Source organism: Musca autumnalis, unplaced genomic scaffold (assembly GCF_047663935.1).
Source record: "Musca autumnalis isolate F117 unplaced genomic scaffold, ASM4766393v1 scaffold_4, whole genome shotgun sequence".
In the NCBI taxonomy this organism is placed as follows: Eukaryota; Metazoa; Arthropoda; class Insecta; order Diptera; family Muscidae; genus Musca; species Musca autumnalis.
Genome location: NW_027411977.1, coordinates 95,295,371 through 95,319,801, shown reverse-complemented (window position 1 = coordinate 95,319,801; position 24,431 = coordinate 95,295,371). Strand labels below are relative to the sequence as shown.

Genomic DNA, 24,431 nt, shown 5'->3' with positions numbered 1-24,431 from the left:
CTTTTTAGGACAAGGGCATTGTCTCATCCATCAACGATGCTGAAAATTTCCGTCTGGTCATGCAGGCCATGAAGGTTATTGACTTTAGCGAAATGGAACAAACCCAAATATTGAATGTCATTGCCAGTGTTTTGCATTTGGGCAATGTACAATTTACCGAAGAGGAGGGCAAAGCCCAAATCTCCAATATGGAATGTGTTCAATCGATTGCCAAACTTTTGGGCGTTCATGTTGAAGAATTGAAGGATGCCCTGACTCATCGCACAATTGATGCCAGAGGTGATGTAGTCACATCTCCTTTGAACCTTGAAATGGCCATCTATGCCCGCGATGCCTTGGCCAAGGCTGTTTACGATCGCCTGTTCTCGTGGTTGGTACAGCGCTTGAATGTCTCCTTGCAAGCCAAAGATTTGCGCACGGCTCGCAACAATGTCATGGGTATTTTAGATATTTATGGTTTTGAAATCTTCAAAACCAATAGTTTTGAACAATTTTGCATTAATTTCTGTAACGAAAAATTACAACAATTGTTCATTGAACTTACCCTGAAGTCTGAGCAAGAGGAATATAGACGTGAAGGCATTGAATGGGTCCCAGTGGAGTATTTCGACAACAAAGTTATTTGCAATCTTATTGAAGAGAAACACAAGGGCATAATCTCCATTCTGGATGAGGAATGTTTGCGGCCAGGTGAACCCACCGATTTGACTTTCTTAGAGAAGTTGAGCGATCGTTTGGGCGATCATGCCCATTATCTGTGCCACGAAAAGGCACCCATTCAGGTGCAAAAGGTCATGAGACGTGATGAATTCCGTTTGGTGCACTATGCCGGTGATGTTACCTACAATGTTATTGGATTCTTGGATAAGAACAACGATTTGTTGTTCCGCGACTTAAAGGAGACTATGAGCAAGGCTGATAACAATGTGGTGCGAGTGTGTTTCCCTGAATCGGAGTATTTAGAGAAGAAGAGACCCGATACTGCCATTACCCAATTCAGAAATTCCCTCAACAATTTAATGGATATTCTGATGTGCAAAGAACCATCCTACATTCGTTGCATTAAACCCAATGATCTGCAAACGTCTGGAGTTTTCGATGATGAATTGGTATTGCATCAGGTGAAATATTTGGGTCTTATGGAGAATTTGAGAGTACGCCGTGCTGGTTTTGCCTATCGCCGTCTCTATGAGCTGTTCCTCAATCGTTACAAATGCTTGAGCAAACAAACCTGGCCCAACTACAATGGTCCCGCCAAGGAAGGTGTCAAAATCTTGGTCAAAGAACTGAACTATGGTCCAGAAGATTATCGCCTGGGTGAAACTAAACTTTTTATTCGCTTCCCCAAAACCCTGTTCGAAACTGAAGATGCCTTCCAAGAAAAGAAACATGATATTGCTGCGATCTTACAAGCCCGTTGGAAGGGACGTGTACAACGGCGTAAATATTTGAAGTTGCGTGAACAAGTGATCATCTTACAGTCGTACTGTCGTCGTTACTTGGCCCAACAGGCAGCCAAAAAACGCCGTGAAGCAGCCGATAAGATACGTGCCTTTATCAAAGGTTTCATTACACGCAACGACCCACCCAATGGTTACAACGAAAAGTTCATTGCCAATGCTAAACGTATGTGGCTATTGAGATTAGCTAAAGAACTGCCCAGTAAAGTTATGGACATGAGATGGCCTTCAGCGCCATCACATTGTCAAGAGGCCTCAACATATTTACATCGTTTGCATCGTTTACATTTGGCACGTAAATATCGTTTGGCCTTATCGGAGGAACGTAAACGACAATTCGAATTGAAGGTCTTAGCTGAGAAGGTATTTAAAGGTAAGAATGAAACTTTTTTTTAATCTTATCTTATTTGGGAGTTATTAGGGATAAATACATTCATCCCTGAATGGATAAAAGATTAAATACCCAGCAAAATGTTTGATGTCATGATGCTAGTGATCTCGAATGAAATCTGTTTTGATGAATTCTTTTTGTATGTACCTCAACAAAATAAACGTGGAAAGTAAGGACTTGGATAAGTGAGAAAATTTTATACAGTAGTTGTTGTTGTAAAACTAATTTAAATAAATTAACTGCTCAATTAAACTTTACGTTACAATTCAAATGTTTAAATTAACGGAAGTTCAGCTAAATTAACTTAAAGCAATTAGTTACATTCATAACAATACTTTCACCAATCCTTCGGCATAGCATATTGGTGAGTTCACTTGAACTTATTCGAAAGAATGAGTGAAAGCAAAACTTCGACCACGACCACGCAGTTTGTTTTTGCTGGGTATTTATAGGATAGTTTCAGTTCGTCTTTACATTGTTATTATGAAAATTATTATTTTAATAATATTCCTTAATTATATTAAATAAAAACATCTATTTCAACAGATAAAAAGAGCAGTTACCCAGCCAGTGTATCACAATGGTTCAAAACCGATCGCATTCCCAGTGAACATACAGCCAATGTTAATAGTTTTATAAACAACTCATTGAATGGTGAAACTCTAAAGTATTCCTCAGCCTGCACCAAATACGATCGCCATGGTTACAAACCTCGTGATCGTTTCATATTGTTAAGCAATAAAGCCATTTATGTTTTGGATGGCAAGAGTTATAAACAGAAACATCGTTTACCTCTGGAAAAACTCGATTTCGATCTTACCAATCACAGTGATGACTTAATGGTTATACGTATACCCCTCGATTTGAAAAAGGACAAAGGTGATCTTATTCTAGAAATTCCCTATATCATTGAATTCTGCACTTACATTATTGATACTGTGGGCACAGCGGATGTCCTGAAAATTGTGGAAAGAGATTCGTAAGTTTTACAAAAATTTCTTTTAATCTTATTTGTGAAAATCGACTCAATTTTCTTTTTTTGTTTTCAGTTTGGTGCACAACATGGCTAAGGGCAAATCGGGTGTTATCGATATTCAAACGGGTGGCGGTGAACCTGGTGTAATACGTGATAAGAGTGGACATCTTGTTGTTGTAAGTATATTCGTATTTAATGCAATTAAATGGGCAGTTTGATTTAAAATATTTAAATTTTTACAGATTGCTGGCCAGTAATGATGATCCATGCTTCTTCGCGTGTTAACGGGTTTATCTGCTATTTACGACTACTACATACATACATATCTACATAAAATATATGTTATAACCATGGCTTTAAATTTAAATTTTTGTTATATATATTTTAATAACCAAAACAAAAGTAAATCCTTTTATGCGAAACGATCCTACTGACAAAATTAATTGTGTTTTATTCATACATTTTTTATTATGCTTTATACTACTGTGGGGTGGCCCAAAAGTAATAGTAAGTTTGCATTTACGAAATTGAGTGGATTTCAACTGTCAATTCCTTTGCGTATACGTCAAATGAAATCTCCTCTGAAATCCATTGGATTTCATTTGACGTTTAAGCAATGGAATTGACAGTTGTAATCGAGGGGATTTCATAAATGTAAACCTAGCATTAGTAACACATCGAAATACTATACGTAGCTTTGTTCCTTTACTTTTTTAATAGAACAAGTAGCAAAAGCATGGTAGAACAAGAAAAGGTAGCAGCAATACCCAGCTGACTGAACTGGGTTGTAGTGTTAGTGTCAAATTCCATTCGACATTTTATGTATTTATTTCAATGTTCGATGTATATTAGGGATATATATTTTTGAAGAACAAATTTATTCATCAGAAAAAAAACTATTTCCCATAAAGACGGCTTCATATCATTGACATGTAACCTCCTCCAGGTCCGAACGACATGCCGCACACTAAAACACCGCTTATAGAGGCGGTACAATATTTGTTAATATGTGTGGTATTTTGTTAAACTTGAAAAGAATAAAGCCCTAATAAACATGTGCTTTTTTGTTTTCAAAAGCAAATGATTGAAACATCTTCTCTTTTTTCAATGAATTACCAGCGACCCGAAACATTTTTGCAAGTATTCTACTTTCTGCGAGAAATTATGCATTTAGTGGAATGATATGGAAACATTCAAATTGAAAATCTAACGAGTTTTCATTCATGTTTTCCAAAATATTCATTCAAATGTGAAAAATTATTAGTTTTTTAAATTCCAATAATTTATACCCATTTCCTTGTTTTGTTTACATTTACGTTGACACTAAGGTTTACAAACAAAAACAAATTCCTTTGTGGTTGTTGTTCGAGTTGTATTTGTTGTAGTATTAACTTTACCTTGTATTTGTTCTACCATGTAGCAAAAGAGAGAACTATCAAAATTGCTCTCACGTAGCAAGTTTTGCACAAAAGTGAAGGAACGGAAAAATAGTAGATCTGGCAGCAATGTCAAAAAAACAAACATGGCCGCCTAAAACAATAACAACAAACAAAATAAATTTCACTGTTTGTTATTTTTTATTTCACTGGTTTAATTTTTTTCTTATTTATATTTATATTTATTTTATTTGTTTTTATTATGCTTTGACAATGCGCGCTGTTTTCTTATTTTTCTTTTGTCTTAATTATCAAATAAATGTCAAATCAGCAGTTTGACAGATTTTCCACTTTTTACACCACGAAATTTGTCGAGCAGTAGTTTTGGTATGCTCTCTCCTCAATTTTGTTAAGGAACGATTTCCAAGTAAAAAATGGTAAAGTTATAAGAAACTTTAACGTAAAGGAACAAAGCTAATGTTTGGCATGTGGACCAAACATTGTTTTCGAAATTCTAAAAAAGTATCCGAAAATCATACGATTTTCTGTCCGTTTTCGAATGATCTTTTAGAGTTTTGTCCGAAATTGTGCAGAACATCGAAAATTCCCTCAAAATTTCCCATTTTTTTCATTCTAGTTTTTAAACGATTTCGTTTAGAATTCGGAAAGAAACTCGACAAAACTTTCCGAATTCGTGGGCACCTTCACACAATTTTGTTCCGATTTCGGAACGAATTCGGCATCGGAAACATGTGCAGAGTTTCGTTCCGAATTCGAAAAAAAATCGGAAAAAATGTTAGCTGTGTTAAGACATTACTGTCTTCTGTGTTTGTATACAAAAGCGCAGGAAAATGTGCAGAGATTCTCATAAAATGACCGAAAAACTCTGAATTCCTTCTGTGTTTGTATACAAATTAAACAGGGTTCGGTTCAGATTACATTTTTAAAATGCTATATTTTTACTTGATTGCACTTATTCGCAACCGATTTTAATTACTAAGCACACATCTTGTCTCTAGTAGGCACGCAGCTTCTTCTTTAACCAACTGGTCTGTTTAACGTCTAAAACAAAACTAACTCGCTGTTGCTGAATCCTCTTGTATTTATCCCAATCCCTGCTAGTTCGGGAATTCCCCAGAGAACAGATCTGGTAACACCCAGAATCTGTGCAACACACAGACGCACACCCGCACTAAGGGGTAGTTTACACTATATGTAAATGTCATATGACATGAAATTTTCCATCATTATATAGCCGCTAATATGTGCAATATTGGGGATTTTCCTTACGCCATTTACTTTGTGCGTCCACACCACCAAAAATGTAATAAAATTACGTCTCCACATTGCCTGCGTGCGTAGATATGGAATGTTTTTATTTCGTGTCCCAGCAAAATGTTCGATGCCAAAGATGACATTCAATCATGGGTGCAAGTGATCTAGCATGTCATCTTTTTAGCATCTTCATCGATGAATTTTATATGAGCGTGGACCCCAAAAGATGACGTTCTTTTCTGGATCCTAAGCATGTCATTTTAACCAATGCGTTGACATGTCATTTCCACCAATGATTTGACATGTCATTTTCACCAATGCTTTGACACGTAATTTTCACCCATGCTTTGACATGTCATTTTAACCAATGCTTTGGCATGTCATTTTCACCAACCCCTTGGCATGAAATTTTCATGTATTGTTTGGAAAATGGAAATGCTGTATTGAAATATGGTTTTCATGAAAAACAAAACTCTTTATTAATTCAAACGAATTCATGAAATAACTACAATTAATTTATCAGTTTAGTTTTTCAAAAGTTTACATCCAAAATTGCAATGTAATCACCACCGCTGCAACGCAAAAGATTACTTCCTCCGTTCTCCGCAACTGATATTCTTTCATCTTACAAAAGGTTTTTTCAATTATCTTCCCATCACCAGTTCAGATTTCAACATGGACTCCAAATGCACTCCTTTAAGTATTTTTATTTCGTAAATTACTTTTATTTTATAATTTTGTTATTTTATAACAACATTTTGGTAATTTATACTCTTTTGTTTAGTGACGGAAATATGTAGGGATCTACAACCCGGCTTGCTTTAGGGATCTCTAAGAACAAAATGTAACGAACGGGGAGGAGAGACTTTTTATGGAAAATACCATTTATGCTTAATTAATTTATTTTTAATTGTTTCTTTCCAAAAGTAGTTTCTTCTTTATTTTCAGATTCTTGTTTCCTTTTCGTTTCGGACTTTTTTTTTCAAATTCCAAGCAGCGAGATTTGATTGATTTCATTCTATGTCAGATTTAGAACAGACTAGGGAACTTTTAAAATAGCAATGTGTGCAGTCCGATTCTATTTTTAGCTCGATGGTTGGGACTTCATATAATACCAATTGTTTAGAAGTTTTAGTTGTTTGATATGCAGGAAATGTAAGACAACATCACGACGACAGTTCTAACAACTTTGGTCTGTTCCAGAAACTGCAAGAATCTACTTATTTTTACTACGATAACAATTTTTCCTTTATGTTATCGGAAAAAATAGTAAAAATTAGTAGATTTTTGCAGTACTGGAACATACCAAAATGAAAATAAATCGGTTTGTAAATAAAAACACAAACATCATCTCTATTGGATCGATGGAATGGGTACAAATGCTGATGAAAAGATCGGATCTTTCACGACTTCCTTTGCAGTGGTTCAAATCCTAATGAAAAGATCGGATCTTTCACGACTTCCTTTGAACCAATGCAAAAGATGACATGAAATCACGTCATCGCAAAGAACCCCTTCCGTCAAATTTTGCTGGGGTCATATGACATTTACATATAGTGTAAACTACCCCTTTCCTATGAATTCCCAGCAAAAAGTTTGCATCCGCGGATGCAGTTGAATCATTAAAAGTGTACGGTACATTTGCCGTTGGAGTACATCTTTTCCTATGAATTCACTTATGAATTTTACAAGGGAGCGCGCAGCTAGGATGCACTCCATTTCGCTTCCACAGCACACAGCTAGGATGTACTCCATTTTCGATCCAAATCACAACTTAAGATGCAGTGCTTTGGATTGAATTTATATGCATTCTTCGGATTGCCTTTTAAATCAGTCTAAAGATGCAATTAAATGTAAGCCATTGCGAAATATCCAAAAAAAAAAAATAAATAAAATGCATTTATTATTTGTGTATAACAAGAACACAAAGAACTTTATTATATAAACACAAATTAAAAAAAGTTTCCATTAAATTCGATCACATTTGAGCTTACTTCCTCCGTTCTCGATTTAATCCAAGTGCATCTGAATTTCTTCCATCATCCTAAAGTTGTTTTTTTATTTTGCCTTCCCATCACTAATTCAGCTTTCGACATGGGCTCCAACTCCACTTCATTGAAAATTTCCGTCTCGTAAATTACCGCAAAAATGTTCGCAACATAAGTTGTCATTTTTTTATTTTATTTATTTATTTTATTTTATTTACATTAACTAGTAGTAAATACAAAGTTAATAAGAAGGTAGCATTGGCTACTAAGGCCATAAGCTATGGCTTTTATAACATTAATTACCATTTTTAAGTAGAAGTTTCTTATATAATAAAAGGAGAATGTGTTATAAAGTTATATACAGCATTAATGTTAACAGGAGTTGGTGACTTAAGAATTTCTAATCCATTATTATTAAGGTATATATTGTGTAACGTTTGTGGGATAAATAGGGCTAATGCGATTGGGATTGATGTTGCTATAATGGAAATGATTGAAGAGCATGCTGTTTTGCTTGGATAAACGCCGAAGTTCAGCTTCTATATGAGATTTCAAGTCTAATTTTTCGACGATGTCCTCATACACTAAAGGTGCTGTGCATGCATACTTAGCAGCTGTATCAGCATGTACATTTCCTGTAATGCCGACATGACCAGGTATCCAAAAAAGTTGTATGTTGTGTATATTATTTTTATTTATTTCTTTAATTTATTACAAATTCTTCGAAATGTATACACTCTTCTTTATCTTTTGAAGAAATGTGTAGGGATCAACCAACTTTTTTTCTGTAGGGATCTCTAAAGCAACTACTTATAAAATGTATCGAACGGAGTGCATTTTTCATAACTCTGTTGGAGTACATCGAAAGATGTTGTGAAATCATAACTCCAATTGCACAACTTCCAAAAGTTGTTGCTGGGGTGGAGTTGAAGTCCATGCCGAAAGCTGAACTAGTGATGGGAAGGCAACATAAAACAAAAAAACGCTTTAGGATGACGAAGCAAAAGCAGTTGTGTTTGGATTAAATGGAGAACGGAGGATGTGCACTCAATTGTGATTGAGTTTAATGGAAACTTTTTTTTTAATTTATAGCTTCGTTCCCGTACTTTTTAATAGTAAAACTCGTAAAAGAGAGAACTTCAAAAAATTTGTTTTCACATAGAAGTTTTTTGAAATAGTTCGGGAACGGAAAAATGGAAAATACGTCAAAAAAACTGGAACAAATGTCAAAGTCGGCGTATCAGCCAATCAGACGCCGGCAACCATGTTACTATTTTTTTACTCGCCCAAATTTGTCGTGTAAAAAGTTTTTAAAGAGAGCGTCATTCAGCGCCATTTTTGTTTAAAGAGAAATGAACATTTTACAACTTTTTTGTGTACGGGAACGCTTTTTCGAGTAAAATGTGTAAAAGTCGTAAAAATTGTAAAAACTTTTTAGTTCTGGAACACAGCTTATGTTTATATAATAAAGTTCTTTGTATTCTTGTTATACACAAATAATAAATGCAGTTTATTTATTCTGGGATATTTCGCAATAGCATGCATTTTTACTGCATCTTTGGATTGATTAAAAACACAATCCGAAGAGTGCCTTTAAATTCAATCCAAAAGACTACATGAAAAGTTGTGATTTGGATCGAAAACGGAGTGCATCCTAGCCGTCTGCTGTGAAAGTAAAATGGAGTGCATCCTAGCTGCGCGCTCTCTTGTAAAATTCAAAGTTCTTTGTATTATTGTTTTACACAAATAATAAATGCATTTTATTTATTCTGGGATATTTCGCAATGGCTTGCATTTTTATTGCATCTTTAGACTGATTAAAAATGCAATCCGAAGAATGAATATAAATTCAATCCAAAGCACTGCATCTTAAGCCGTGATTTGGATCGAAAATGGAGTGCATCCTAGCTGTGTGCTGTGGAACAAAATGGAGTGCATCCTAGCTGCGCGCTATCTTGTAAAATTCATAAGTGAATTCATAGGAAAAGATGTACTCCAACGGCAATTCTACTGTACACTTGTACTGATTAAACTGCATTCACGGATGCAAACTTTTTGCTGGGATGATATGGAAGCATTCAAATTGAAAATCTAACGAGTTTTCATTCATGTTTTCCAAAATATTCAACCAAATGTGAAAAAATATTATGTATTTTTTTAAATCCCAATAATTTATAGACATTTCCTTAGTCCCGGGCCACACTAATAGTAATTTCACTGAAATTTTGACATGAAAGTAAAATAAAATGTAAAATGAAACGGTCTGTTTGTTTCATACGAATATTGCAAGTCCCGGGCCACACTACAGTAATATCACTGAAATTTTGATATGAAATTATGCGTCTCTAGATCGACGTCCATAGTAGAGTAAAATCATAAAATTGCTGTAGTGGGGAATTCGATTTAAGAACACCTAATTTCATGAATTTTTTTAATGAAATTCACGCTAGTGTGGACCGGGACCAACAAAGCAAAATTGCAGAACATATGAAACCGTGTACACTAGTTTCTTAAAATTATGCATATTCTCAAAAAATGCAAAGTTTCATGTCAAAATTTCATTGAAATTGCTCTAGAGTGGCCCGGGACTTATGTTTTCGCCACTGCCGTAGAAACTATCGCCATTCATTCGGTAATAATATTACTTCCGGTTTTCGAAATCGAAGGTTTTCCTGCCACAAACTGAGCGACGAATGAATCGTTTTCAATTCATTCTGGTATGCGTTCTCGAACAAAATATCCGCAAAACTATCGAGAAACATTCGAAAAATAAAAAATTTTCAATAGCAATGGTATGGTGGGATATCATAAAGGAAACATTTTTATAGTAGTAATGTTAGTGGGTTCTTGCAGATTCTGGAACAGGCATTAACAGCCTGTTTCATAAGGTCTGTACGATAACTCAAAAGTTTGTAAAAATTTGTACAAACTTTTACAAAATGCTGTTCAATAACAAACTTGTTCAGTAAAAGAGAAATGAGAAGTACTTGCAAGTAGTTGCAAGAACTTGCAAATGCTTTTTACTTGCGAAGTTATCGAACAGACCTATTATGTCGAACTAAAAGGAAAACAAAAAAAAAAACAACTAAACTCGTGCATGATTTTTAAATTTTTTATTCGTTTTAAAGCAAGGCTGCTCAAAGGGCGCACTTTTCCTGTCGGTGTGTGTCAATTTGCTCACTCACACAATTGAAAAAGAAAGCTTTTGTTTTTGAAATGAAAATTTTCAATACACACATTTTTTCCATTACACAAGACAACCCAACAAACCAACATTACTCGAACAAAACATCATATTTGAATTATAAATTCTTGTGTAGCCACTGGAGAATACACGAAACTTGATTCTCTTGAAAATAATAAATGTGTATGCTAATTATTAGCTTATCCGTGTAATTGTAGAATGTATTTATACGAATTGTTTTTCGTAGATTTTATAAATTAAGATTGAATGGTATGTTGGAAAACTATCAAAATGTTTGTGTTTCAAAACCAATACAATAAGTCCATATTTACATACATACATATCGCTCATTTACTCAAAGAGTGACATAACTCAAAAAATGCGTTTTCTGAGTTAGCAATTTCTATTTTTTCTGTGACTGCTACTTTATCTTGTGTCAAATTTTCATGCTGATATCTCTTAAACACAGAGTACGTAAAAATACTTTAAATAAAATTTCCAATCGTTTCGTTTCGTATTTTCCATAGGAACAATACAAAACGAAACATAACCCCCGTTGGCCGAGCTCGCTGTTTAGTTTCGTTTTGTTTACATTCGTGGGTACGAACAAAACGAAAAGCGAAAAGTACTCAACTCCACAACAACAGATAGAAAACTAAATAGTACTTAACACATGTGAATAAATCAAAAACGTTTGGTGGTTGATAAAATTCACTGTGGTATGCTGATGCTAACTTATAGGGTTGTTAAGCAATCACATGTGTGTGTGTGTCTGAGTGTGTCATTGACCATAACGCACGGCAAACGTTTCCCAAAAATACTTGTCGTTTCGGTGGTGAATGAAACAACTCGGCAAAGCATAGCCGAAGTTACATTTCACCAATCGTACGGTTTCCATCTATTTACGTTGAAAAGTTTGTGTTTTTGTTTTGGTTGTGAGAATGAAACGATTCAGAGAAGCTGAAAAGTTTGTGGCTTTGTGTGATTGGTACGGGAATCGTTTTGTTTCTTTCCGTTCATTGCTTAAACACGACGAGTTACAGCTCATTTACTACGAGTTTCGCATAATTCAACACAAAAGTTTTTTGAGTTTATGAAGCACTAAAACACGTCAAATCATGCTTGATCATGCACAAAATTGTTGTCACACAAAAGTTTTTTAAAAAAGTTCGGGAACGCAAAAATGGAAAAAACGTCAAAAAAGCTGGAACAAAATGTCAAGCGTACCGGCCAATCAGACCCCTGCATTCATGTTACTATTTTTTACACGCTCAAATTTGTCGAGTAAAAAGTTTTTAAAGAGAGCGTCATTCAGCGCCATTTTTGTTTAAAGAGAAGTGAACATTTTACAACTTTTTTGTGTACGGGAACGGGTTTTCGTGTAAAATGTGTAAAAGTCGTAAAAATTGTAAAAACTTTTTGGTTCTGGAACACAGCTGTTGTTTTTGTAAATTTGTTAGTTGTTCATGCATGTACCCATGGTACAATAAGAAAGGTAGATGCATCGGCGAATTGCTACAACAAAGCAACTTTTTTTGTAATGTAAACTGTCAAAATTTTCGCCAAATGGTCTCTTGTTGTCTCTTTTTATCGCTTGTGTTTGTCTATAAAGTGTAGACATGCTATCTCTTACTTACCGAATCATATGGTTTTTTGTTTTGATTATTCATGGCGAGTTCATAGTTTTTTCACGTTTTAGATTCGATCAGCTGGGCTGAGGCATCTACCTTTCTAATTGTACCATGCATGTACCTTATATAAATTTGCTTTGATTGAAACTTTCAATGTGTGATCTTAGACAACCGGTGGAATTGACATTTGAAAACATATGTCAAAATGACAACTTCATATTTGTCCAACTGAATTTGCGAACTTTTTTCTGATATTCTACGTGTCCAAGAATTTCTCTTTCGAAAATGCCTCCTGCTAAGAACAAGAAACAACAACCAAGTGCCACGGCAGATGCCTCACAGAAATTCAAAGAAGTCCATGCACGCAACATTGATGTTGCAAAGAAAATTGTCGAAAACTACGAGTCCTCAGACTCTGATGAAGATGAACTGGATGAAAAGACTATTTTAAGTGGGTATAATAAATGAAATAGCCATAGCTGCCAATAAATTTATGATTTAACAATATTCTCCTAGCTTCTTTGTACAAACACTATGACAAGGAAATAGTGGATGAGCGTTTGTTGGCCAAAACTAGCGGCTTTCTTGAGAACATTTTGCAATCTGGAGCGGCAACATGTCTCATTTGTATAGGCAGTATAAAACGTGCAGAGGCAGTCTGGTCCTGCAAGCATTGTTACTGTCTTTTCCATTTGAATTGTATAAGGCGATGGGCAAACGACAGCATGGCTCAGATAAAGGCCAAGGCGGCTCAAAGTGATCAGCAGGGCTACTACAATCATTTGGGAGAATATGTGGCACCAAAAAAGCAAAAGGCCCTGCATTGGTGTTGTCCCCAGTGCCGCAAGGAATTTTCACCTGAGGAGAAGCCATCGACATATGAATGTTTTTGTGGCAAAGAAATAAATCCGCCCGCTCAGCCATGGTTAGTGCCACATTCATGCGGTGAGATATGTGGTAAAGCTTTACAACCAAATTGCGGTCACAAATGCACAATACTATGTCATCCCGGTCCGTGTCCACCGTGCGCCCAGTATGCCAATACATCGTGTAAATGTGGCAAATCCCCTCCAAAATCTGTTCGCTGCATCGATAAGGAATGGGAATGTCAGAAGAAGTGTGAACTTCGTTTGAAGTGTAGAGAACATAAATGCGACCGAGTGTGTCATAAGCCGGGGCAGTGTCCGCCATGCACCAAGACAAGTGAGCAACAATGCAAATGTGGCCGGGAGATCACTAAAAGACAATGTTGTGACTTGGAATGGCAATGTAAAAATGTTTGTAATCGCAGCTACTCATGTGGTCTACACGTATGTAAGAAGATTTGCCATTCCGGGGATTGCGGAGAATGTCCTTTAAGTCTCCCGCGTTCATGTCCTTGTGGTAAAACTGTAAGTAGTATTTGTTATGCACATATACTACAGTATATACCTTATGTATTTTTGTTATTTTCTATTGCAGAAGAAAATTGGACCATGTACAGAAACCATTGACCCATGTGGAGACACCTGCCAAAAACTATTGCCTTGTCAACTGCATAATTGTACCCAAAGATGCCACAAAGGAAATTGCAATTTGGTAAGCAATTTTATATGCCATGTTTTTCCAGTTTGTGATTTAAAATATACCGTTATATTTATCAAGTGCTTGATCATTATTAAAAAGAAATGCCGTTGTGGAATGCATGAAAAAGAACTTCCCTGTTCCAAAGACTTTACTTGTGAAACCAAATGCAAGCAGATAAGAGATTGCGAGAAGCATCCGTGTAATCGCAAGGTAATTTATTATTACACTCAACGAGTAGAAACGATGAGTTAACAAAGCGTTCTTCATTTATAATAGTGCTGCGATAAGAATTGTCCTCCCTGTGATAAAGTTTGTGGTAAACCTTTATCTTGTGGAAAACACAAATGTCAATCTATTTGTCACAAAGGTCCATGTTATCCATGCCAACAACAGTCTCAAATTCACTGTAGATGTGGTAAGACAAAGAAAAGTGTTCCATGTGGAAGAGAACGCACTGCTCGTATCGTATGTTTGGAGCCATGTAGGTAAGTATTTTCGAAACACAAAAAAGTAAAAGCACTTGTATCTTAACCGTTTGCATATTGTTAGAATTCCTTCAAAGTGTCATCATTACAACAAACATCGTTGTCACAAAAATGAGTGCCCACCATGTTCGCAACCTTGTGGCTTATTAAATGATGTATCAAAATGCGGTCACGTTTGTCAAGCCAAATGTCATGCTGCTGTAAGGACAGTAAAAAAATCTAATAATGCCGGTATTTGGGAACCAACAAAACAGGTAAATGATCAGCCTGATTATGAATGTAAACTCCCCGTGCGATTTGTCTCTCTGTCATTTCAACTAAGGGAAAAAGTATGAAAACTCACGGATAGTTGATATTCATGATCGGGCTGAGCATTTTGAAATTGTAATCCTTGATAATAATATGTTAATTCCTTTTCCAGTTTGAATTTAAGTCTATGCCTCATCCTCGATGTGAGCAAAAAGTCTCTGTGACCTGTATAGGAGGACATGAGGTGGCCGACTGGCCCTGCTGGAACTCAAAACCAAGTTCATGCCAACGTTTGTGTAACCGTCAATTGAAATGTGGAAACCACAAATGTCCCCTAGTTTGTCACACTGTACCGGATATAAAAGATATGAACGTACGTAAATGCACCAATTGAGGTAGCCTTTAATAGACCACTATTTTCCTTATCCATTCTAGCAACAAGTAGGTTGTGCTCCCTGTGAACAAGGCTGCAATATACCACGTCCCGAAGGCTGTACACACGGATGTCCTAGGCCTTGTCATTTGCCGCCCTGTCAGCCATGCAGTGTTGCAATTAAAACCAAATGCCATTGTGGTCTAATGCCTATAGTCTACAAATGTAGTGACTTTTACAGTACAGAAGGCACAGACAATGATGTGGCAGAAAGACAGGAGAATTTAAAGAGTTGTGGCAATCGTTGTTTAAAAAATGTAAGTAGAATTGTTTGGCCGACTTTCGTATCGTCAGTTGCTTTACAAATGACTGAATATCTGCGAAGTATTACGTTTCTTAACGCCGTTGAACTTAACAACTGCGAAGCTACGTGTTTCAAAACGTCAAAAGTACGCATTTTTAACGTAGGTTAAAAGCAAACATGTACCATTTTTTTCTGATATATTTAGTTGCATTTTCGAGGAACAATTTATGAGTGTGCAACTGAAATATTTTGACGAAGTTTAAACGACACAAAGCAATTGACGATACAGAAGTCAGCCTTTCATTGAATACAAACAAAATTGTTTAATGTTATTTTCTGATTTCCTTCCACAGTACCCTTGTGGTCATCGTTGTGCAGCTAAATGCCATTCGGGTCCCTGTCCATATCCAGAGGCCTGCCGCAAGAAGCTACGCATCTTTTGCGATTGTAAACGTTTAAAATTAGAAGTTTCCTGTGATAAACATCGTTCGGGTCTTACCAAGTTAAACTGTGATGAGAATTGTGTAGAGACACAGAAAAATCTTGAGTTGTCACGAAAACGCGAACAAGAGCTATTACAAAAGCAAGAAGAAGAACGTAATCGCCTAGAAGTTGAACAATTCGAAAAGAAATTTAGCAAACGTAAGCCCAAAGAACGCAAGACGGTAGAGGTTAAAGCCAAACAACCAATTAATTGGAAATTACTTGGTTTATATGCTGGTATTTTAGCAGCCATAGCATTAGCTGTAGCCTTAGCTTTATACGAAGAACATTGAAATATTTACCATCTACAGTCAAAGACGGAATATTTGTTTTCTGTTGGCCGCAGAAATTTGGGACGTTTTGGGTTTCGACGTTATGACTTGTATGTCGATATAAACAATGATTTCAGAGATTAAGAAAAACGCATTAAATGATTTTTGAGTCCTTATTTTATATATTTATTATAAATAATTGATCATTTGTCTTATAGATAAATGTATCTATATATGTAGTTCCAATAAAGGTATATACGTCTTTTGAGAATAAAATATTGTTAGTCATATTATATACGTAAATTAAATTTGGCGATTTCCTCCATCAACTTGTAGCCGCAACAATTCCAGTTAGGGCTACCACATTCACTTCACCAATGTAACCATCACGACCATCGCCACTGCATCCTATTGGTTTGGAGTACTACTTAAATTAGAAACGACGATTTCCGCCACCGCCCCAACGATTCCAGTTGGGGCCGCCACCTCCTCCGCCACGGCCAAAGCCCCCACGACCACCTCCAAAGCCACCACCACCTCCATAACGTCCACCACCAAAGCCGCTACCACCTCCATAACCACCACTGCGTCCACCTCCGAAGCCGCCACCACCTCCATCAAAGCGAGGACGTTTATTTGGTCCCCCGTCGCCGCCACCGGGAGGTCCACGACTTTGGAATGGCATTATACCCTTTTCACGCTGTATTTCAAAATCGCCAGCGGTCATTACCGACAGTTCTTTAATAACCTGCACCAATTTACCCTCTGCTTCACTCAAATTGAGAATTTCCGAAGGATCATCACAAGCTCTCGTTATTAGATCTTCAATGGCAGGTTTTAAAGCTGCCAATGAGGCGGCGAGGTAGGGATCCATTTGGAAATTAAGCCAATTATCAACCCGCACAATATTGTCTTTGACCAAGTCAATTTTGCGACTGCCAAATAAAATCAAATGTAATGGAGAAACCATAGTCATTTGTTTACAGGATACTGCTCGTGTACGGATTTTCTCACCAAATATAAAGAAGGGATATGGGAATGTAACCGCTAGATTGCTGCAATTTACCGACGTTTTGTGAATGAGAGCTGCCTTCGACTCAGTGGTCAAAACTTTACGTTTTTCTTTGTGGTAACAAATATTTGGATAGAGACCAATACATAGCAGGGCAATTGCAACATCCAACTGGGGATCATCGGCATTGGCATTTATATGTGAAGATATCATGCATTCCTCGGGGAATCCGGCTTGTACAAGCAAATCCAATAGTTGATTTTTAGCCTCAGCCAAGACTCGCATAGTAGATAGTTGCAGACCCTTCCACTCACAGAAACGTATCTCTTCATCGTCTCCTTTACGCCGGGCACCCTCCCACATTTGTTTGGCCACAATCATTGCCACATGATCCGAACATTTATTGCCACCAAGGGCTTTTTGATGATTCTGTAGGCGTCTTTGACCCAATTCTAAAGCGAAGATTTCAGAAAATGTACTGGAATATGAAGCCATAGTAGCTGTAATATCTGCGCAACCAAATACAGTACTCAAGACCATCATTTTGCCCAATTTCGGTTCAATGGGCAGTCTAGCCAAAATGCGACCCAAAGGTGTTAATTCATCGTTACTGTCCAGACAACGCATATCACGCAGCAATACTTCGGCCTCAATTACAGCATCCAATGGTGGTGGTTCCAAGGCCTTCGATAAGAACTGATGTATGGTGCCCAAGCGTAGTAACTTTATGGTCAACGCCATTTCATGCAAAGGTGTACGGAACATTTCTGGTGTCAAGTACTCTTCTAATGCTTGAAAACGTGCCTTGGAACATAGAGTAAAGCAAAAACCGGGGCGAACACGACCAGCACGGCCCTTACGCTGTTCCAAATTTGTGCGGCTTGCCCAAACAGTGGCATAACTGGTAAGATTGTTGTGTGATGTGAACATTTTCATACGAGCCTTGCATAAATCAATGACGAATACAATGTCATCAATGGTAATAGATGTTTCGGCGATATTTGTAGACAAAATAATCTGGAAAGAGAAATTTAAAGATTTGGTTTAAACAAGTGTCAGGAGGAATGTATTTTTGATATTTGATTACTTTGCATCTGTTCAATTGTGTTGCGTTTGAACATTGATGCATCATCCCAGCTAAGATACTCATTAAAAACTCATTATTTTTAACAATGACATGTTATCCGAAATTAGCATTAACGACCCAAGTAGTTATACAAGTAGATATTACAAAGTTGGGTTACATGGCTTTGTTAATAATATTAATAATGAGTTTTGTATTGAGAATTTTTGCAGGTATTTATGTGTTTATAAATAAAATACCTTTCACCCATAATCTGTGGTGTGAAAACATAAATAATACCCACCTTTGTAACACCATCTGGTACAGGCTCGAAAACTTTACGTTGATCTTCCCGAGGAATTTGGGAATGGCACGGCAATATACGATATTGTGGCCCACCAAATTGATTGGAATTTTGCAAGTATTTCATGAGGGCAAAAATCAAATTCCAACCTGGTAAAAATACCAATATAGCTCCGGGTATGTTCTTTGACTTGATATGCACCAGTAATGCCTCTATCAATTCGAATGAGCATTCAGACTCTGATAAAGCTGCCATTGTAGCCTTGGTTTGTTGTGTATAAGAATTATCAACAACTTTATTGAGATTCTGATCAGATGGATCTTCGCCGTTCTCCTTGAGTATTGCACTCTCTTCGTCATCTTTGTCTTTATTGCGTTTGCGCGAATCTGGTGGTGGTACGAATTTTGTCATTTCCACGCAATCTTCCAAGAAGAATTGTTGAACCGGATACGCACGTCCGGGGACTTCTATGACTGGACAATTTCCAAAGTATTCCGAGAATAGTGTTGTGTCAATTGTAGCAGACATAAGAATAATGCGTAAATCGGGATATGTGTGTACCATATCACGTAGAATGATCAGAAGGAAATCACTATTAACGTCACGCTCGTGAATTTCATCAACAATAATGTGAGAAATGCCCCGAAGGCCGGCCTCTAATTTACGCAGTAGCACACCCACGGTACAGAACAAAATTGAACCATAAGGTCGTGGAAATGTCGACTCAAAACGTACTGAATAACCGACAGATTCGCCCAAATTTTCGCATGATTCATTTGCCACACGTTCGGCCACCGAAATTGCCGATATACGACGAGGTTGGGTAACATAAATATTACAGTAGGCTCCCTGACCCGATGAAATGTAGTCTTCTAGAATATATTGAGCAATTTGTGTAGTCTTACCACAACCGGTATTACCGCGTATAATTACAACCGAATTTTCGTTTATGGCATCCATGATTTCATTGCGCATAGAAAAAATGGGTAGTTTTTGGCGAAACTCCAAAAACTTTTGATATTCCGTATTAAATTGGCGTTTATCCTTGGCGGCATTCTCCAAATCTCTGCACAAATCGTCGAGGGAAGCTGTAGCTAAATAACCTTCATCAATGTTACAGGCATTCCAAGCATTCCAATTTGGTTGCGGTGGCGCCCAGGGAACAATAGATGCAGCCATTTGCTGAGAGTCCCCACCACGCTGGCGATTGTTGTCTTTGTTTGTGTTTACCTGAAAAAAAGGAGAAAATGGATTACATAGTTTTTAACATGAAATTATATTTAACTTTAATAACAGTAGATTTCCGATAAATCACGATGGCAGAGTGGGGAACTTTTTGTGTTCTTAAAATGTATTCGATTTAAGATATTTAAGAGACTATTAATAGAGTTCTTCAACGTGAATCGATTTCGATTTTGATCTCTCCATTATTGATCCGATTTGCCATTTTCTTTGTATATTAATCAAGTTTTCCATAACGTAGATGTACCAAATTTGAATTCACTTCCAAATTTGGAGCATGCGTATTTTAATACAAATAGTAGAGTCGTACTATTTTGAAAACTCAAAAAGTCAATTCGGTGGACTTTAACTTGTGGATGCTGCAATGAAGACTCGACTCTATATAGATACGCATAAATTCTCTTTTCATTAAAATTCATAAGATATCATTTTTGTCTTAGATTCTTGGCTTTCAGGTCCCTTAGCTCGGAAGTAAAAAAAAAAAAAAAAAAAAAAAAACATTTTAATGTCTGAAACTCTTACCCCCAAACTTTTATCCATTTGATCATTATATACTCTTATACATATATGATCTTTTATGGCGATCGGTTAAGGTTAACCCGTGCCAACCTAGCGACCTTTGTTTCCATAGTAATTTTTATGGGACCAAAGGTGCATTTTCACGATTTAAAAACGATGTCTACCAAAAAAAAAATTTTTTTTTTGGGCAAAATATTACTTTGTTATGTCGACTCTACGGTTCTCCGATTTTTGTCTTGAACTGACAATTTTACTTTTTGATTTTTCAATTTTTAACTTACGCCCAGCTAGTTTCTATCTTTACAAGTGTGAAATTCTTTAAACAAGGTACTTCGGTTGTGTTGTCAATGTCAACTTGACATATTTTGGTAGCACCTCAATTCGTAATGACATGGAGGACAGGGTCGTATTATAACGAAAATTGTGAATTGAATAATGAAACAGTTTCGGTACTATGTGTATAGACATCGGTACAAGTTTTATCGATTCTACTGTATATGAATTAGCGGTTCGCATATTCTCTGATATCTACAATAAAATTAGTTACATAGCATATAAATACATACTTGCAAACTGATAACATTAGTCTCTGGATCGGGTTTAATGTTATTTATGTTGACAATTGGTAGATTCATTTCATTTATGACTTCCTCTATTTTCCGTTCAAGCTCGGGTGATACCTTAACTGGGTAGGGTGATAGCTCTTCATCATCTTTGCGTTGTTTTAGGGTGCCAGTAAATGCCTCTATAACACCCAAATGGTAAAGTTGGCGTACCAATGAAAGGGCACATGATTTGCTGGCCGACTGCTTGTTTGATCCTGTCTCACGGGCCGTAATTGTACGTTTAAGTTGATTAACATAAATATGCATTTCCGCCATAAAGCTCCTAAAAAAATTGGTGGACGTACACATAGAGGCACGAATTTAAATATATGCAATTTTAATCGTTTACTTCTCATTTTTCATGGACTATAATTTCCGGCCATACTCTCCCTTTTCGATCGAACGATATTATGTTGCTTTTTCCATAGGTCATTTACGTTTTTTCTTTAATTCAATCTACATAATGCGCTGTATTGATATAACTGTGGCTGTAGTAAAACATGTGTTGATGGTGGTTTCGAGAACAAATCATTTCTAGGCATGTCCGCAAGCAGACTGTAATACATAAACATGGATAATAGAAATTGGCCGATTAGTTAAGTGACAACAGTGACATCTTTTTTAAAGTATGTTTTGTTTAATATCCCCCTCTCCCCCTAATAATAAATGTTCCATTCACGTTCCTCATTCTATGAAAAATCAAGAGCGTGAACGGAACAATGGCAAAAATAACCAGTACTACAGCAATGTGTCACTTTTAAACTGGGAATCAATTAACATGAAAAATTGCACCATTTTATTACAGGTTATCACTTGTTCTCGCTACCACCCACACATTTTCTCTCCTTACAGTTGTGCATGCTCATACAAAGACTTCAGAACTAGAGATTATACTTTGATGAATGTAAGTGTAATCTCAGTTCTCTATTTAGTCATGATTATTTAATGTTTCTCGTTTGGCATTAAAGCACCATAACATCGTTCGATGTATACACATCCTGTAGGCTGACTTCCAAAACATTATTTGCTTTATTTCAGAACTAAATATTATGTTCATAACGCCGCAGTTGAGTATTTTAACACCGGATACAAAGTGCTTCAGTTTCCATACTTATACTTAAACAATGTCTAAGTTTCTACATAGTTTTCAAACATTTTGGAAGTCAGCCTTAAATTTTCTTATTTATAAATTTGTATCTAGCTACTGAAAAATAGTTATCTACAGAGAAATAAACTTCTTACACAGGAATTTGTATAATAGAAAAACAAAAAAAAAAAATAAAAACATGCTTATTTAAAGAGCCATCCCGAAGATCAGACACAGCTACTTGGTATTTGCTGGATCATAAAATAGGAAGATGAATGAGGAAAACGACACTTTCCAAATTCCTCTCCCGAAATTAGTTTGTTATAATAAGACTAGCTGTGCCTGACCTTCGAATATAAAACAGGATAGTTGAAATCGTGTAATCATGAGTTATCATATGTATTTGTTTTCTAGAAAATTGTCCGATTAGTGAATCTCACATTATCCTTCATGTTCAAGGCCATACACAGTCATTTTTACTAATATTTTTGTTAGGGAGATGGCTAAGAAAAAACAAATTTTCCTCATTCACCTCCCATAAAATAGCTAAACGCATCTAAAAAATGGCTGTGTGTGACTTCAAGCAATTAGGTGATAATCAGAGATATGAAAAACATAAAAAAATGTAAAATGTACATGTGTATGTAAAACACAAAAAATTATTCCAACAAAAGAAAATAATTCCAAATTTACCTTGCATGTTCTGGCCCCACTGGTGTATACTTATAATCAGCAGTTATCTTATTCATTTGCATAAATTGATGAAGTTTGGCTTTGGCATTTTCTATGGTCCAATTGCCGTGTATGGCTGCATTCACATCAATTGATTCGGCTTCCTTCATGTCCAGTTGTTCTTGAGCCCTATCAATAGGGTTGTAATCACGACGATTATCTATTGGACGATATGCTTGACCCAATTCCTGTGGTCCGGAATTCGATTCAAACACTCGTTTCTGTGGTGTTCCACCATCTCCATTTCCGGCAGACATCATTTCTGGAACCGGTGCTGCAGCTACTCCAGCATCAGCCGGTACATCACTTGGATTAAGTTTGCCACTACGTACAAGAAAATTTACAAAATCCCTCGAAGCATTACGTTCGGCATCTTTTTTATTTGTCGAATTTCCCACAGCCACATATGGAAGGCCATTTATTCGTACCTCGCAAAGAAAACGTTGCCGGTGTTTAGGGCCTGAATAAAATAATACATTTTTCATGGAAAGAGACTTATTAGTGATAAATATGTGCACGCGATTTTCTTTGCAATTTCTTACCGGTGGCTCTCACGCTATATTGCGGATCGGCTTTATTTTTTGTGCACCACTCATGAAAAAAGGACTTGATATCCGTCATTTTTAACAATTTTAATTTTTTTCTTTATCAAAAATTTTCCGCAATATCTATTTTACTCAACCGCTGCGAACAAAATTTTCCAGAATTTTTTCTGTATAATAAAGCCGAGCCGAGGAATACTGTCAGTGTTGTGAAATACCAAGTATTTATGTAATCGGTATTGTTATTTTAGCACGAGCTTACAGGGTTGTATTTAGTAATGCCATGTTAACTAGAGATGTATAAACGACCGATTAAGAGCCGGTGAACGATTTTGATCCGAATGATTGAACTGGACAGTGAACTATGAACTAGATTACTGACCTAGTTCAGTTTAAAGAGCTGAGCTATTGAACTAGATCTTTAAAATGAACTAGATTGCACAACTCTAATGTTAACATCCCAGCAAAATGTTTGCATTAGATTGCCTATTCCCGGACTTTATAAAGTGGTAAAAGTCGTAAAAGTTGTAAACGATTTTCATATAAATTTTGTGTACGGGAACGCAAAATGCGTAAAAGTGGTAAAAATCGTAAAAACTTTTTAGTTCTGGAACAGAGCTAGAGTTGGGTAATTGAACGACCTAGTTCACTGTCCTATGCTTGGTTTACATTTATACTAAATATAAAGCTGGGTACACATTGTCAGTTTTGAATGACGATTTTTTGCAATTATCGATAACTGTCCAACCGTCCAGCAACCACAAAATATTCTGTGGTTGCATGATGAATGACAAAAATGAACGGCCACACTAGCAAGCAACAACAAAGCTGTCATTCAAAACTGACAATGTGTACCCAGCTTTACGAAATCCCCTCGATTTCAAATGTCAATTCCATTGCTTAGTCCCGGTCCACACTAGAGTTATTTCATTGAAAAAATTGCATGAAATTATGCGTCTCTAGATCGACCTCCATGTAAAATCATAAAATTGCTGTAGTGGGGAATTCGATTTAAGAACACCTAATTTCATGAAATTTTTTAATGAAATTCACGCTAGTGTGGACCGGGACTTAAACATCAAATGAAATCGAATGGATTTCAGATGAGTTTTCATTTGACGTGTACGCAAAGGAATTGACAGTTGAAATCGAGTGGATTTCGTAAATGTAAACCAAGCACCAGTTCAAAAACGTATGGGTAACGTCATACAAACTAACGTGTGATAGTGAACTAGGTCGTTCAATATAGTTCAATTGGCACAACTCTAGTTTGCATCCGTGTCTGCAGTTTATTCGTCAGTTTAATCAGTGA

At 36.4% G+C, this 24,431-nt stretch overlaps 3 protein-coding genes across 6 annotated transcripts in view; 2 read left to right on the top strand and 1 right to left on the bottom strand.

The window, feature by feature from the left end:
* The window catches only part of LOC141401131 (unconventional myosin IC-like), a 216,331-nt gene extending 213,065 nt beyond the window's left edge, over window positions 1-3,266 (top strand). For all 3 annotated transcript variants that reach the window (XM_073981015.1, XM_073981014.1, XM_073981012.1), the window contains 4 exons: window positions 9-1,833; window positions 2,398-2,830; window positions 2,901-3,003; window positions 3,070-3,266. In XM_073981015.1, the coding sequence (XP_073837116.1) occupies window positions 9-1,833; window positions 2,398-2,830; window positions 2,901-3,003; window positions 3,070-3,084 (2,376 nt within the window). In that variant the 3' untranslated portion in view covers window positions 3,085-3,266. The remainder of the gene's footprint in view (window positions 1-8; window positions 1,834-2,397; window positions 2,831-2,900; window positions 3,004-3,069) is intronic.
* Window positions 3,267-12,463: 9,197 nt separating this feature from the next.
* On the top strand, window positions 12,464-16,289 carry LOC141404363 (NF-X1-type zinc finger protein NFXL1). Its single transcript, XM_073987904.1, has 9 exons — window positions 12,464-12,732; window positions 12,798-13,672; window positions 13,743-13,859; window positions 13,926-14,057; window positions 14,124-14,332; window positions 14,397-14,586; window positions 14,754-14,954; window positions 15,017-15,271; window positions 15,612-16,289. Exons 1-9 carry the CDS (start codon window positions 12,567-12,569, stop codon window positions 16,032-16,034), a joined length of 2,568 nt encoding a protein of 855 aa, XP_073844005.1. The 5' UTR covers window positions 12,464-12,566; the 3' UTR covers window positions 16,035-16,289.
* On the bottom strand, window positions 16,176-23,350 carry LOC141404362 (dosage compensation regulator mle-like). 2 transcript variants are annotated; one of them, XM_073987902.1, is made up of 5 exons: window positions 23,120-23,350; window positions 22,539-23,037; window positions 20,720-21,041; window positions 18,393-19,622; window positions 16,176-18,042 (listed from the first exon to the last, which is right to left on the bottom strand). In XM_073987902.1, exons 1-5 carry the CDS (start codon window positions 23,196-23,198, stop codon window positions 16,447-16,449), a joined length of 3,726 nt encoding a protein of 1,241 aa, XP_073844003.1. In that variant the 5' UTR covers window positions 23,199-23,350; the 3' UTR covers window positions 16,176-16,446. The 2 variants fall into 2 exon arrangements, with proteins under 2 accessions (XP_073844003.1, XP_073844004.1); XM_073987903.1 differs by lacking the exons at window positions 22,539-23,037; window positions 23,120-23,350 and adding an exon at window positions 21,108-21,257.
* Window positions 23,351-24,431: the final 1,081 nt, after the last annotated feature.

What these genes read in the sequence shown, in the direction of transcription:
- LOC141404363 (XM_073987904.1), top strand. Translation starts at nt 12,567, where the DNA reads ATGCCTCCTGCTAAGAACAAGAAACAACAACCAAGTGCCACGGCAGAT. An exon ending in CATGTCCTTGTGGTAAAACT is followed by an intron (nt 13,673 to 13,742) that starts GTAAGTAGTATT and finishes TTTCTATTGCAG; the next exon opens with AAGAAAATTGGACCATGTAC. An exon ending in TTTGGGAACCAACAAAACAG is followed by an intron (nt 14,587 to 14,753) that starts GTAAATGATCAG and finishes TTCCTTTTCCAG; the next exon opens with TTTGAATTTAAGTCTATGCC.
- LOC141404362 (XM_073987902.1), bottom strand. Translation starts at nt 23,198, where the DNA reads ATGACGGATATCAAGTCCTTTTTTCATGAGTGGTGCACAAAAAATAAA. An exon ending in GTGGGGCCAGAACATGCAAG is followed by an intron (nt 21,042 to 22,538) that starts GTAAATTTGGAA and finishes CAATTTTTTTAG; the next exon opens with GAGCTTTATGGCGGAAATGC. An exon ending in TACCAGATGGTGTTACAAAG is followed by an intron (nt 18,043 to 18,392) that starts GTGGGTATTATT and finishes TTCTCTTTCCAG; the next exon opens with ATTATTTTGTCTACAAATAT.